The sequence below is a fragment of the Canis lupus genome, chromosome 29, assembly GCF_048164855.1.
Source record: "Canis lupus baileyi chromosome 29, mCanLup2.hap1, whole genome shotgun sequence".
In the NCBI taxonomy this organism is placed as follows: domain Eukaryota; kingdom Metazoa; phylum Chordata; class Mammalia; order Carnivora; family Canidae; genus Canis; species Canis lupus.
Genome location: NC_132866.1, coordinates 11945314 through 11960816, shown reverse-complemented (window position 1 = coordinate 11960816; position 15503 = coordinate 11945314). Strand labels below are relative to the sequence as shown.

The following is a 15503-nucleotide window of genomic DNA, read 5'->3' as shown; positions in this document are numbered from 1 at the left end:
AAAACCCATCTTTAGTAAATGCATACATTCTCCACTATAATCATTTCATCCTGGACCAGTAGATATTTGGTCTACCAAACATTAAACATTAAACCATATTTTGAGCAACGAGGATTATTTTATATGGAAAGCCACCAGGTCCAAAAAAGATTACCTGATTTGGCCCAGATTTCACAGCAGGCAACTAGAACCAAAATATCCTGAGACTGCCTGTCCAGAACTCTTGGTTATCCATTGGACAATCTTAAATTTCTCAGTTATCTAATTGACATTATCCAATAATAATCAAGATGAAGATACTTATTAAAGAAAATAAAAGTACTCTGGGTTATTAGGACTACAAAAGACAGCAAACAGTTCACAACATACCTGCCATAACTCCATACTGATAGCACTGTCCAACTGCACAAGCCTGGTTTCCAAATGCATGGACTGGCTTTCTGGATTATTAAGATTGATTGCTGTACTTTGATTATGGTGGCGTTGAATCTGTGACAAGTGCATTCTCAAATTGTCACACAGCTTACGGAATTCAGCCTTACGAGTGTACTGGAGGCAGAATTTGAAAGCTATAGACATAGTTTATAAGATATATTAGGTACTTTCCAACATCAAGTATGTGAATAAGGTTTATTTCAAATATTAAAATCAGTTATTTTAATAAGATTTACCAAAATTATAATCAATCAGTCTTTAAAATGATCAGAGTCCTCACTCACTTAATCATGTATCCAGACCATCTTTTGAACATAGCCCTGGCCTAGCTAAAATTTGATTCTGGGGATCTAAAAAAATTTACAAATGGAAAACTATCCAAATTAAGGTGTAGGAGAGACTCACCTTTCAAACACTTAACCACTTCAAATCCTAAAAGAACAAAAAAATCCTAGCCTAAAATATAGCCTTGCTATCTAACAAATTGTAGGCTTATGTTAACCTGATTTCAACTGTGTACTATATGTGTACCCTAACTACTTGCTCTGTCATTAAAATAATTTTCTGCTGGGAACCCTGGGTGGCTCAGTGGTTTGACGCCTGCCTTTGGCCTGTGGTGTGATCCTGGAGTCTCTGGATCGAGTCCCGCATCAGGCTCCTGGCATGGAGCCTGCTTCTCCCCCTCTGCCTGCGTCTCTGCCTCTCTCTCTCTCTGTCTCTCATAAATAAATTAATCTTTTTTTAAAAAAATAATAATTTTATGCTGTCATATATGCAATAACAATTGTTTCAAAATACCTTTGCTTTTAAAATATATGTGTGTGTGTGTGTATTTCAACAGGCCCAAAACAAAAGGACGCAGCTTAACTTCAAGTTAACATTTACATCAGTAGATATCAAAAGACTCAAGTTTACTTGTGTTAAATGAAAATTCACATATGTTAGCCATGTAAACAAAACAGAACAGGTTCTAATACAGTAAAATATTCTTGAAGTCACAAGTTGATAAACAAATGCCAATCATTCCTCATACTGGAAAGAATGACAATATAAGGTTGTATTAAAACCAAAGTAAGAAAAAGCCAAAAGCCACTCTTAAGTCATATATATCTCCTATTTACATATAGTTAAAAAGCTGCAACAGCAAGGTAAGTAACAGTAAGGAAAAGATCCAGGATTAAGAGAAAGGACATTATACGGTTCAAGATTCAAAGTAGTTAACCTTTGAACAAGGATTTGAACTGCATGGGTCTATTTATGCAGATATTCCCAATAAATACAGATATGTAAAGTTTATTTTCTCATGATTTTAACACTTTCTTTTCTCTTAGCTTACCTCTTAAAAATACAGTATATAACATATATAACATACAAAATAAACAGTTAATCAACTGTTTATGTTACCAGTTAAGGTTCTGGTCAACAAGAGGCTATTAATAGTTAAGTTTTTGGGTAGTTAAGTCATAGGCAGACTTTCATCTGCAGAAGTGGAAGCAAAGGGGTGTGCCCACAAACACTTCTAACACCCCTAAGCTGTTCAGGCATCAATGGTATATGCACTGTAACAACTGGATTTTTAAAAAAAGATTTTATTTATTTATTCATAAGAGACGGGGGGGGGGGGGGGGGGGGGGCAGACAAAGAAGCAGGCTCCATGCAAGGAGCCTGACATGGGACTCAATCCCAGGTCTCCAGGATCAGGCCCTGGGCTGAAGGCAGCGTTAAACCGCTGAGCCACCCGGGCTGCCCAACAACTGGATACTTTTTATGATGATGCAGAGTCATCAAGATAACTTAGTCCTATATTCAGTGATACTGTTTAAGAATATAAAAATATGTATTTTTAAAGTAATCCTAGAAGTTCAAAGCTTCTAGGATTCTCCCCAAGGCATGGTGGAGAATATGCATAAATGCAGTCAAAAGCAGGATCTAAGTTTATCAGAAAGCCGTCAAGAAGTTCCAATTATTTTTTTAGTCACCTGGAAAATCCCAAAAATGACTTTGCCTTTCAGATATCCATGAAATGGATTTCATATAGAATTACCCTAATAAGTAAAACAAATGTCTTATAGTCACTATTTAAATGAACGCCAAACATCTTTCAATAAGAATAAAAACTATAAAATAAGTAATATGGATAAAAACAGGTTAACTTTGTCCATCTTTTGCAAAATCTTTCCCTCAAAATCAATTTTTCAAATCAGTTTTCATTTTACCTTGTTGAGCAATATCATGGTAGAGGCGCTCTACTCTAGAATTGTTTCGAAGAAGGTCCAAACACTGTCTATAGGATTCCCAAAGGAATTTAACCCATGGAGTTAAAAGAAGTCTGTCGGTACGATCCTGAGTGTCTTCACCACTTACAGCACTTAGGAGAACACTAAAAATAATAATAATAAAATTAAATTAAAAAAATAAAAGTCTACAATAATTTTAGACATGATTTTGTACTTTGTCATAGGAGTAAAAAAAAAAAACAAATCAACAATAGTATTAAAAAAGTGCGAATTCTTTCTACAGCTTTTGGACACACTAAAGCTGTCACTTACATGTTCAAATATTTGAATCCTCAACCCGTATTACCATCATTTAGATCAGTATCTGCTTCCTATCTGAAGGTGAGACTTTCCACTGATAAATTTTCTATAGTATGGTTTTGTTACTATACATTTAAAATTCCAAAGAGGAACATTTTTTCTAATAAACACTTAAACTTCAAATGAGGATGATGGAGACACATGTAAAGAAAAACACTGAGGAAAATGTATCAGCAATTTAACTTACATACCTCTCAGGTGTCTGAATATTATCCAGATCTTCTATGTCTAGAACCATCTGCTGAGACTCCTCTTTAGCAGCCTCAGTTTTTTCCTCTGCCAATTTCAAATATGCCCTAACAACATCTTCTAGAGATTTGATGTTCACCTAACACACACACACAAAAGAGAGAGAACCTGAAAATACAGTCTCAACAAACCATAAAATATTTTAAGAACAAATTTTAGGATATAAAGTATATTAATTTTGAAAAGCAAAGTCCTCTGATAGTTACTAAAAAGCCTTTACTAAAAACATAAAACCCATCTCTTTTCATACCTGTTGACAAATGTTCTTATACTGGTATAATCCCTCTTTAGCTAAATGGCTCTTGCGAAGATCCACGCAAAGTTCCAAGTATTTCAACATAATTGGCTCATGTATCTTTTGCCATGTTCTGTGTTTCTTACTTTTCATAACATCATAAAGAACATCCAAAGCAGGCTGCTTTTTTCCAACCTCAAGAAATTCTAGAAAAATAAATCAAGACAATTAAAATCAGGTATGTTTGCTATATACAGCAGTCCAAATCTTGCTTAAATTGGCTATTTTAATTTCTGAACTCACTACAATCTTTTTAGATCACATTTATTTTTTAATCTAAAGCCATGCCAAAATTATCCATGTTAACACAATGAAAAACTGATACTATCTCAAGATACAGCCTACCGATAAAACTGGATTTCACTCAATTAAACTGTACCAAATGTGTCCTTTTAAGTGACTGGAAAGTTCCAGAAATTGAGGTTATCAGGAGGAAAAAAATCTTTCCCCAACAAACACAGTAAAGTCAACTATGACCTTTCATTTCAGTCACAGTGATCTGGCCAAGGAATTTTTCCTAGTTTATACTAAGACTCCAGGCAGAAAAATCATGATTGTCAATTATTACACAATTAGATTGACTTTATCACTTATTCCTTTAAGGGCCTACTTTCGGATTCTCTGTTCTGATCACTCTCTATTGCAATGTATCTAGTCTTTTGCTAATACTTCACTGTCTTGATTACTACAGACTTAAAGGCTTCAAACCAAGTAGTGTGACTGCTTCAATTTTGTTCTTCAGCATTATTTAGCTTACTAAATTTTTTACCTTTCCATATAAATACAGAATTAGGTAATATCTACAAAATAGCTCACTGGAATTTTCATTCAAATTTTACTGAATCTATATTATCAAATTTGAAAGAATGGGCAATTTAACAGTAGTCTTTCAGCCTTTTAGGATTTTATTTATTTATTCATGAGACACAAAAAGAGAGACACAGGCAGAGTGGAGAAGCAAGCTCCCTGCGGGGAGCCTGATGTGGGATTCAATCCCAGGACCCTGGGATCACAACCTGAGCCAAAGGCAGAGGCTTAACCGCTGAACCACCCAGACGTCCCAATAGTCTTCCAATCTATGGAATATCTCTCCACTTATTTTTCCAGTCTAAACATGAAAAATATATATTAAGACAAACCCCAAATGAGGGACCATTCCACAAAATACCAGGAAACTTGTCAAGGTTATCAACAAGGAAAATATAAGAAACTGTCATAACAAGTGGAAGTATCTAAGACGACCGGACGACTAAATGTAATATGATATCCTAGATGGGATTCTGGAATTCAAAAAAGGACATTAGGGAAATATGAACAAAATATGGACTTTCGTTAACAATAATGTATCCGTACTGGTTCATTACTTGTGACAAATGTACCAAAATGATATAAAATTATCAATAGGTTACGGTTTACATGGAAACACTGTATACTATCTATGCAGTAATTCTGTAAATCTTGAATTTCGAAAATTAACTTTATTTTTAAAAACAAAATTTTAGAACACATACCAAAGAAAATTATATTCTTAGGGAATTTACTACCACCTAAACGTGAAGGCATTCTGTCTGTATGTGGCAGTATTTCAAAATGTAGTTCTAATCTCAGGTTTATGTATACACTGCTCATTTTGAAATTCAGTCAAAAGGAAAGACTGCTCTATAACCATATTTCTGACAAAGGTTAAAATTTATGTTTTTTTCTCATCTTTTTATTTTCTTGTGCACAAAACTTAAAAATGGGGAGAGCTATTTTATTTAACCTAAGTCATCTAGTTATGTTCAACTTAAAATTCAGTTAACTGCCATATTTTACACACAAAAAAATCTTTCCACCGAACATTTGAAAGATAATTTGGGGAACCAAAACACTAGTTTACACTATGAAAGGGTCTTAAAATGCTGTATTTCTATTGTTAAAAACCATTATTTTCTGAATAAAAAAATCTTTAGCAAAGAATTATTTTTAAGAATAAACACCATACAGCATTATAAACCATGTAACTCTGTACTAGGCAAACAACAGGCAGAAAAGTCCCTTATTTGGGAGTTATACGAGGCCTATAACTTAGTAATTATTAATTTCTTCTCCCAAAGATCACATCTTTCAGGAATGTTGCTTCTGAACATTACTTCTTCCAGGAAAACTACAAACAATATTCCAACTCTGGTATATTAAAAAGTTTACAACAAGATAAATCACAAAATATGCTGAAATAAGTATCTTTACACAATACCCTATAAGTCACCCCATATCAAATCATATTCTTCATGTGCAAGTGAAAACAAAACCCTCTTCAATAATTCAAGTCAATGTCAACATTAATCCTGCCATTATAGGGAAAAGTCCATTTTCATTTGAGTCCATTTTATTACAAAAAAAAAAAAAAAAAAAAAACCCACCCTACAAGAGGAAACAAAAACGTAACACAACTAGATACTTTGTTAGGATAATAAGCCTTTTCTGTTCTAGGGGAGGACCTAACCTATCTTCCTGAAGCATACATACACAAGGTTATTTTCTTTTTTTTTTTTTAATTTTTTATTTATTTATGATAGTCACAGAGAGAGAGAGAAAGAGAGGCAGAGACACAGGCAGAGGGAGAAGCAGGTTCCATGCAGGGAGCTGGATGTGGGACTCGATCCTGGGTCTCCAGGATCAGGCCCTGGGCTCAAGGCGGCACTAAACTGCTGAGGGCTGCCCATGTTTTTATTTTAAAGGAAAAAGAATGCAATGGCAAGTTATTATAAACCATGAGGGTGAGTTCCTGTCTTTACCCTAATTTACATAGAGAATGTAGTTCCTCTGAATTATCTAATAAGGGAAAAAAATGTTTTGAGGCTAGAAAGAAATAACACATATTAAAGGCTCCATTGCAATGTTAAAAAAAAAGTTCATTTCCAAATTGATATTCTTGAAATAAAGATTAAAATCCAGAATTATAAGCTATTACTAGAAGGATGGGCATTCTGAGTTTTCCTTTCAAACACAAAGGCAAACTGTATCGAAAAAATTTAGGTCTGTCCTTCAATATTACTAGCTTACTTGTACAACAGACCAAGTAGATAAGCTACAGTGTTACACAATTTGTGAGTTTAAACAACTTGATAAAACACTAGTAGAATCAAAATTAAAAGGCTGTTACAAGATCAGGAGCAATGAATTCCAAAGAACTAACAACATAATCTGGGGCTTTTTCCAAATGATTTCAGTGTATGAATTTCTTGCCTCTAACTGCTGGGCCAAGTTCTCATCTTCCTGAATGATTACTATAATCGTCTCCAAAAATATTGTTCTGAATTACAGATTCAGAGTTACCTGGAGAACTATTCAACTTAAATTTACTCACATTTTATTAAGACAATGCAATGGATTAATTCTAAATGTGTTTGATGCTACAAATGGTATAGATAAAATGTTGACATAAAATGAGATTATCTCTATCGAATGGAATATGCTTTTATAATCCTAGTTTTGTAAGCAGTGCCGTGTGTCATCCACATTCTGCTCACTTTTAACACTTACAGACAGAATCTCATTCACAAGATCAAAGGTACAGAAATTACTAGTTGAATGCTAAGCCCTCTACTACAGAAACACCCAACCTACATTTTAAAAGGACTGCAGCAAGGAGTCAGTACAGCCTTTTAAAAAACCGACACCACCCCCGCCAGGGTGCCCCTTGCTCACGTTGCCTACTTTCATTTCAGATGCTTTCTCCCAAGTTAGAAAATGTGAAAAAAGATTTAAGATGTTACACATCCAAAAACCCTTCTAATTTAAAAAAATTACTGACATACTAAGCTTATATGACCATTCAGAGGGAGGAGTGATGAAAGAAACAAGGCCTGAACACATCAAAAGTGTAGTATTTAGGCCATGAAGATTTCAGTGCTTCAGCCTATTAGCATGGGAAAGACACTTGTCAGTAAAGCAAATGACTGTAAAGCAGATCTACAATAGCAATTAGAACAGTAACTGAATCCAAGTCACTCTATATACCGTAAGTTTCTAAACATAAGAAAAAAAATTAACTTTACTACAGTTCATTTTGTAGTGATGAATTTCCACTTCAATCTATTTTCTTTCCTAGAAATTAACGTCCTTAATTCTTGCCTATTTTAACTATTAGATCACTGGTTAAAATGACTAGCCATCAGATCTAAGTTGTAGTTTTAAATGATTTTAAGACAGATGCTGTACTCGAATCCAAATAATATGGAATTACCCAATTTCACACTCTTAACCCCCAAATTGCTACTTTTAAAATAGCAGACACGTTATTAAAAAAAATTTTTTAAGTAACCTTTAGTCCTGATAGGTTATCAGGAGTATTCATTTTATGTATTGACTGAAATTGGCCAATTTTTCCCAAGAGGAATTTTTCAAACAAGTCAACAAATAGAACTTCATAAACATAAAATTCTAAGAGACACAGTGTAACAACCTACAGCATGGGTTAAGACCCAAAGCTTGTTTAGGTAGAGGAAGGTGAAAATAAGAGCTATGGACGCTCTACACACTTAGAAATTGTTGGGCTTAAAAAACTCTAAACGAAAGTTTTTTTTGTTTTTTTTTTAAGACCAGAGCAATGCATGATACATTTGCAGCCCCATAATGCCAACGTAATAAATGCCTCTTGAACAGACCCGCACAGGCACAAGTTTTCCCTAAAGGGCCTGTAGCTTTAACCCACATGGAAATAAAAATCGCAGGCAGTAGCCGCTGCAGCGAGGGGGGGGGGGGGGGAAGACGACTGATCTGCAAGTCTAGAGACCTCGGTTCCAGTCTCCTGGCTCAACTACTAACTCCCAGAGTGACCTTGGGTAAACATTCTCTCTCTCTCTCTCTCTCTCTCTCCAGGCCTCAATTTCGTTATCTTTAAGAGAGAACTTGAAGTCTCTCTCTCACGGTATTAACTCTGTTCCAACTTCATGCGGCTTAGAATAGGCTTCGGGGCGGCCGATAGTCAATGCCAGGAAGAGCAGATAACAGGTTAAATGGGTCAGTGTCTCCGCGGCAGAGCTCCGGGGACTGGGGGAAAGGGTGAGTGGACCCTGACCCAGCAAAGCCCGGCGCTGGATTTGGGGGGCGGAGGTGCCCGCGGGAGGGCCGGGGGTGGGACTGCCCGGCTCCCGGCGCCGGCAGGAGGTGGAGTCGAGGTTCTCGCGTGCATTGTCCCCGGGAGGGAGCCATGTTTCTTCCTCCCCGGCACTCCCAGATGGCGGCTGGGGGCGCGGGGCCTCAGCAGCCGAGGGCCCGGCGGCCTGGGGCGCGGGGCGGAGGCGGAGAAGCGGGGCAAAGGAACTCGGGCCTCGGAAGCCCGTCTTGGGGCCGCGGCCCGCGAGACGCACCAGGAGGCGGCGGGGGGGGGGGGCGGGGGGAGGAAGAGCCCCCCCCCCTCCGCGACGGTTCCCGGGTCCGCGCCTCCCACCCGCCCCGGTCGGTCGGTCGGAGCGAGAAGGCAGACCGTGCCCACCACGGGCCGGGGCGGCGGCGGGCAGGTCGCATCGACCTCTCGGGCCGCAGCCGGGCAGCAGAGCGGAGAGACGCAGGCCCGGGTCCCTCGACCTCCGAGGCGCCTCGGGCCGACCCAGCCCGGCGCGCCCCGATTCCCGACTCACCGTTGGCGCGTTTGAGGGCATTTTCCGGCCTCTGGAAATAGGCCGGCATCTTGGCGGCAGGCTCGGCTCACCCGGCGTCAGCGAACTCCTTAGTGGCCCGGGCCGGGAGGGGAGACGAAGGGGAACCAGCGCGAGGCTCCACGCGCCTCGCCAGCAGTCGCCCGCGCCCAGCCGGCCAGAGACGGAAAGGAAGGAGCCACGTGACCCCCGCACGGCGGCGCCGCCGCCGCCCAAGCCCCGGATGTAGGGGGCGGCCCTGCGCGCGCAGGCGCGCTGTGGTTGCGCGCGCCGGCTGACGTGGCGGCGGCGGCGGCGGCGGCGGCGGGCGCCCTCCGTGCGGGGCGGGCACGTTGCGGGGCAGGTTCTCAGGCCCCTCGCTCCTCGAGCGAGAATCGAGCTGGGAAACGTGAGGTGTGGGTCGGGGGCTCTGCCTGGCGAGGAGGAAGGCGTCTGCACCGGTTTGGGACCTGCTTTGTGCGCAGTCATGCAAAGTTGCAGTCGGGTCCCACCCGCCCCGGGAACGAGCTGAGCTGCGCGAGAATGCCTGGTCCGTCCGTTTATGGGAAATGCAGCGCGCCGCGGCGGCCTAGTAGTGAGCAGCCCTCGACGGCCCCCCGGGGGCAGGAGGGACGCAGTAGATAAATCAGTGAGCTTGTTTCCTATGGGCGAAATAAAAAAAGTCGCTGACACAAAGGTTGCCTGGGGAATGGGGACCCTCGGAGAAGGTGAGTTTTGAGCTGAGACCTGAAAGATGGGGACGAACTGGGGACGGTAATCTGGCTGTGCGTCATGTTGGAAGATACATGGGAGTGTTGTCGCCTTCACGTTCTGCTGAACATAAAAATAATAATAAGTGTTCCTGGGGGGGTAGGAGGGATCAATTTCTCAGGCCCTTTGCTACAGCCCTTTGTTACTGATCAACAATCTTAATTAATGTTCGATCATTAACTATTAACACCCAGAACTTGAAAGCCATTTGAACTGAATCTTAGTTAACTCAAGCCCTATGAAATTAAGGCGGGTTCAGGAGAAAAATTAAGAAAGCGTCAATGGAATAAATTGTTGCAAATTTTTTACCCATTTTGTAGTAATGGATGGGACATGAGAACGAACGGCAGAGTTCTCTACGAGGGGACAAGGAACCCACAGTCCACACACGCGAAAAGCATCTTCCCCTCGTTCTTTAGGCCTCAGCAAAGAGGTTTTTCTATTTAGATCTATCACCAAAAAAGAAAGGAAACTCGAGACATGGAGACACAGATACAAAATACATCTCAAGGGATCCCTGGGTGGCGCAGCGGTTTGGCGCCTGCCTTTGGCCCAGGGCGCGATACTGGAGACCCGGGATCCAATCCCACGTCAGGCTCCCGGTGCATGGAGCCTGCTTCTCCCTCTGCCTGTGTCTCTGCCTCTCTCTCTCTCTCTCTGTGTGTGACTATCATAAATAAATAAAAATTAAAAAAAATAATAATAAATAAAATCTTTAAAAAAAAAAACAAAATACATCTCAAATTCTAGAAATTAAAAAAAAAAAAAAAGGTTGTTTAAAAATTAATTTCATAGAGTTCTTCCTCCAAAATGGTTGGGCCACTCTAAATGTCTGAACTTACTCCCCCAAGATTAAGAGCCAGGCAGAGTGGAGCAACAAGTACTAAGAAGCTGCGGGAACTGTTTTATGGGGCAGGATCAAGAGACTCGTTTGTGTATATGGTAATTAAATCAAAATTAAAGAGCTAAACATAAGAGCAAATAACAGCTTTTTTTTTTTTTTTTAAGATTTTATTTATTCATGAGAGACACAGAGAGAGGCAGAGACACAGGCAGAGAGAAGAGAAGCAGGCTCCAGGCAGGGAGCCTGACGTGGGGGGGACTGGATCCTGGGATTCTGGGATCACGCCCCAGACCAAAGGCAGCCGCTCAACCACGGAGCCACCCAGGCGTCCCAAATACAGCTTTTAAATGCTGTAGATAGAAAACTATTTAGTAGGCCATAGAGAAATGTAACAATAAAATAAAAGGATACCTGACCTAAATAAATATCGGAGAAAGCTTTCCAGCATTCTTTTTTTTCTTTTTAAAGATTTTATTTATTTATTCATGAGAGACACACAGAGAGAGGCAGAGACACAGGCAGAGGGAGAAGCAGGCTCTTTGCGGGGAGCCCGATACAGGACTCAATCCCAGGACCCCGGGATCATGACCTGAGCCAAAGGCAGGTGCTCAACCACTGAGCCACCCAGGCGTCCCTCTTTCTACCATTTTCACTCTTTTCATTATCATATCTCAAAGAAGATGGTAAAATGATCTTATTATTACTCATTACATAGTAGAACTAAAACAAGGCAAATACTAGAAAATTTGGAGAAAAAATGAATTCAATATTTCTGAATCTTCATTCTTTTCTCTTTCAAGTTAAAGTATATGAAGCATTTGGTAATAGCCAATAATCATTTTAATGCATCGAGTACAATTATTCAGTGTCTTGTACTATATTTGTGAATAGTCTCAACTTCAATAATAAATTTTATTAAATTCAGCCAATAGGATTAAGTACCAGCTAAAGGCCATAATACTGGACACAAAAGATGCAGGTTGCCTATTTTCAAGGAGTTGATGTTTCACTGGTGAAGATGGATGAGTACACAATGAGGAACAAGGTAGGATCTATTCTGAACCAGGAGCAAAGCATAATTACTTGTTGATTGATACTTCACAGAAAACAAGCAACCTGAATATGCTAGAAGCCACTTTAGGAAGTGGTAAAAGAAAGTGATCAGGCTGGTGAAGATTTTTTCTCTATCAAGTTTCTTTTGTACTACGCATGACAATTTTTCCAACACAATGGGAGTTTTGGGTGGAGCAAATAAGACTCTAAAAAAAAAAAAAAACAATTGTTAGGGCCACAAAAGAAGTACTACATTATACGTATTTGCAACATAATATAGTTTTAAATCAAATACCATGTTTTACAGTTTACAAAATGTTTTCGTGTTAGTCATTTTGTTTACAAGAATTCTGTAATGAAAAAAAAATTCTGTAATGAAGTTATTTACACTGATAAACTAACAGTTCCAGAGAGTTAGACTATGGCTCACAGTTACTCCTTCAACAAACCATTATGGGGAAGAAAAAAAAAAAAAAAAACCATTATGGAATACATACCATGTGCCAGGTACAAGAATTAAGCACCTGATAGGTAGGTGACAGCAGTGAACAGGACAGACTTGGTTCCTATCTTCTTGGACTTTGCAGCCTGGAGAGAAGAAAGACTTCAAACACTTGCCAGAAGCTTCTTGAAGATGGAAACACCACTCCAGGCCCCCATCATCTTTCCAGATCCGTCTCTCCCCACACTCAGTGTCTTTCAGTGCCTTAAACAGCAGTTTCCCCCACCTCCAACCCAATGAATGCCATCACTTCAGATGAATTATTCTCTACCACTACCCATTCCTTGTTCTAACAACAACCTATTTCTCACATCGTCACTATCTCCAGAATTCTTTCCTAGCCCCCAGCCTAGTTTAGATGCCAAGGCAGGGAGCACCAATAACATCCTGTCTTAGCACTGATCATACTTCAATGTAATTATATACAGACTATAAGCTCAGAGAATGGAAGCTTTTGTATTGTTCACACTATATCCCCAATGACCGACAGCATTGGGCAGATGAGATACTCTCAAAAAATGCTGGAAAGATGAATAAATGAATCCCCATATAAAGATTTATATAAACCAGTTTCTACTATACCTGTGGGGAAGTAACAAGTGTGAAAGTTCAATGTGTGTCTTCTTTCATTTATAGAGCATCTAGCTATCTATATGGGGGCTCTCAATCTACTTTAAGGCCCCACATGCAGATGCTGAAGAAGAAACAATAATGCTCTTCACCCAAAGCTAATTGCACTGGTTTTGAACCAACTGTACTGAAGTTCATTTGTGACTTTCTCAGGTCAGTGTTCAAATATATCATGTGTTCCTATACCTGTATATCCCTTCTCTTCTTCCTATCCCACCCATTGTTACCTGACCAACCCCTACAAATACTTCAAGCCTCAACTCAAAGGCTTTCTCTGCCAAGCCTTTCAGCCAGTGGGGGACTGACTTAACTGCCCCTTCTCTTGTGCTCTCTTCTCAAGCCACTGTTACTCGGGCACCATCTCTGGACACTCTGCTGCCCCAGCAGCTCTGTCATGGGGTGGCTCTATTCCTCCTTCAAACCACTGGTGCCTGGAGGTTGATCAATGACTGACTAGCTCCTCCCCGCTAGCTACTTCTAGACCATTCTCTCCTCCCTTAAACTGTGAATATTGAAGTTCCTGCTACCAGATGAGACCCCTGTGATTCCTCTATGTGACAGTCCTCTATAGGCATCTACAGATTGCCAGGTTGCAACCCCTCATTCCTTGATTCTTTTTTCTTTTTTTAATTTTTTTAAAGATTTTATTTATTCATGATAGAGAGAGAGAGAAAGAGAGAGGCAGAGACACAGGCAGAGGGAGAAGCAGGCTCCGTGCCAGGAGCCTGACGCAGGACTCAATTCCGGGACTCCAGGATCGTGCCCTGGGCCAAAGGCAGGCGCCAAACCGCTGAGCCACCCAGGGATCCCCTCATTCCTTGATTCTTATAACTCTCTGTCACTCTCCAACACTACCGTCATAATTATTAGTGGTTTCTATACCCATGTAGATGATCCTGCTGATATCCTGGCCACCTGGCCATCACAATTGTGTCCTCTACTTTACCTCACTCACTCATACACATGGTGATGCCCTAGAGTCTAGACTAAGAGCACACTTTTTTTGTGTGCCTTCGGCCCAGGGTGTGATCCTGAAGACCTGGGATCGAGTCCCACATCAGGCTCCCTGCATGGAGCCTGCTTCTCCCTCTGCCTCTGTCTCTGCCTCTCTCTCTCTCAATCTCTCTCTGTCTGTGTGTGTGTCTCTAATAAATAAATTAAATCTTTAAAAAATATAAACACTAGGGCACATGAGAGAACTGGCTTTGCCTTCTGCCATCTACCCACCCACCTGGTTCTGTACTTAACACTGTGCCTCCCTCCTGTTACCCTGCAGACTGTACTCCTGTCTAAAGCTAGCCTTTTGTACTGGCGCACTGGATTTCTCATCTCCTCTCACTCTAGCCTCCCTGAAACACTTTCTTCACTTGGCTTCCAGGATCACCTTTTCCTGATTTTCCTCTCACCTCTCTGACTTCTCCTCAGTCTCTTTGACTGGCATTTCATCATCTCTCTGACTTCTGAGGTTGAAAAGTCCCAGAGCTCAGCCCCTAGACTTCTCCCCTCTAACTGCATCCACCTTTTGATTCTAGCTCATGGCTTTAAACATCATCTTTGTGCTTAGAAGTTATAAAATTACATCACCAGTGCTCCACCTCCCTCCTGAAAGCCAGTCTCACGCCCTGATGCGTAATTGACATATCTATTTAGTGTTTGACATAGAGCATACACCCAACCCGCCCCAACCCAGACTCTTGATCTTTCTGGCCTCCGACGTGCTCCTCCCACCATCTTCCCCGTGTAAATAATGGCAACTCCCTTCTTCAGTTGCTCAAACCAAAAATTTTGGAGACGTCTCTGACTTCACTTTTTCTGCCACAGTCCCACATCCAATCAGCCTATCAGCCAATCATGTTTCTACCACCTCCACAGCAATCACTCTGGTCCAGGTCACCATCATGTCTCACCCAGAATATGTGATTATCTGTTCACTTGTCTATTTCCCCTCGGCCCCCTTCTCTTTTACCCTCTACCCTAACAAGCAGGGAGATCTTTTAAGCAAAAGAGAGATGATCATGTCAGTCCCCTGATCGATCAAGACCCTTTTGTGGCTGCCCAGCTCATGCAGTCGAAGTCAAAGTCCTTACAATGGGCCGCAAGACCCTACATAACTCCTTCCCCTCCTCCATCCCTCCCATGACATGCCAGTGTCACCTTTTCACTACTGTCTTCCCTTAGCTCTTTAAAGTAATATAATAACCTCCATTTCTACCATACTTCCAAGCACCCTTTCCTTTATTTTCTTCCACAGCATTGATTTAGCTATCACCATCTTTTTTTTTTTTTAATTTTTTGTATTTATTTATGATAGTCACACAGAGAGAGAGAGAGGCGGCGCAGAGACACAGGCAGAGGGAGAAGCAGGCTCCATGCACCGGGAGCCGGACGTGGGATTCGATCCCAGGTCTCCAGGATCGCGCCCTGGGCCAAAGGCAGGCACCAAACCACTGCACCACCCAGGGACCCCCACTCCTCCATTCCTAACTGTAAAAGTGTCCAATGAGAG

General features: G+C 41.0%; 2 protein-coding genes across 3 annotated transcripts in view; one reads left to right on the top strand and one right to left on the bottom strand.

The window, feature by feature from the left end:
* The window catches only part of EIF3A (eukaryotic translation initiation factor 3 subunit A), a 36457-nt gene extending 27024 nt beyond the window's left edge, over positions 1-9433 (bottom strand). Inside the window, exons 1-5 of the mRNA XM_072805125.1 lie at positions 9201-9433; positions 3532-3722; positions 3224-3360; positions 2652-2815; positions 370-569 (exon numbers count right to left, since the gene is read on the bottom strand). Of these exons, the coding sequence (XP_072661226.1) occupies positions 370-569; positions 2652-2815; positions 3224-3360; positions 3532-3722; positions 9201-9249 (741 nt within the window). The 5' untranslated portion in view covers positions 9250-9433. The remainder of the gene's footprint in view (positions 1-369; positions 570-2651; positions 2816-3223; positions 3361-3531; positions 3723-9200) is intronic.
* A 66-nt stretch (positions 9434-9499) lies between these two features.
* The window catches only part of DENND10 (DENN domain containing 10), a 41987-nt gene continuing 35983 nt past the window's right edge, over positions 9500-15503 (top strand). The window contains exons 1-3 of one of the 2 annotated variants that reach the window (XM_072805127.1): positions 9787-9925; positions 11738-11857; positions 13004-13150. Coding sequence is in view for 1 of the 2 variants with exons in the window: in XM_072805126.1 (XP_072661227.1) it covers positions 9760-9925 (166 nt within the window). In the remaining variant the exon portion in view is untranslated. Of the gene's footprint in view, positions 9926-11737; positions 11858-13003; positions 13151-15503 lie in introns of both variants that reach the window. The other variant, XM_072805126.1, reaches the window with a different exon arrangement.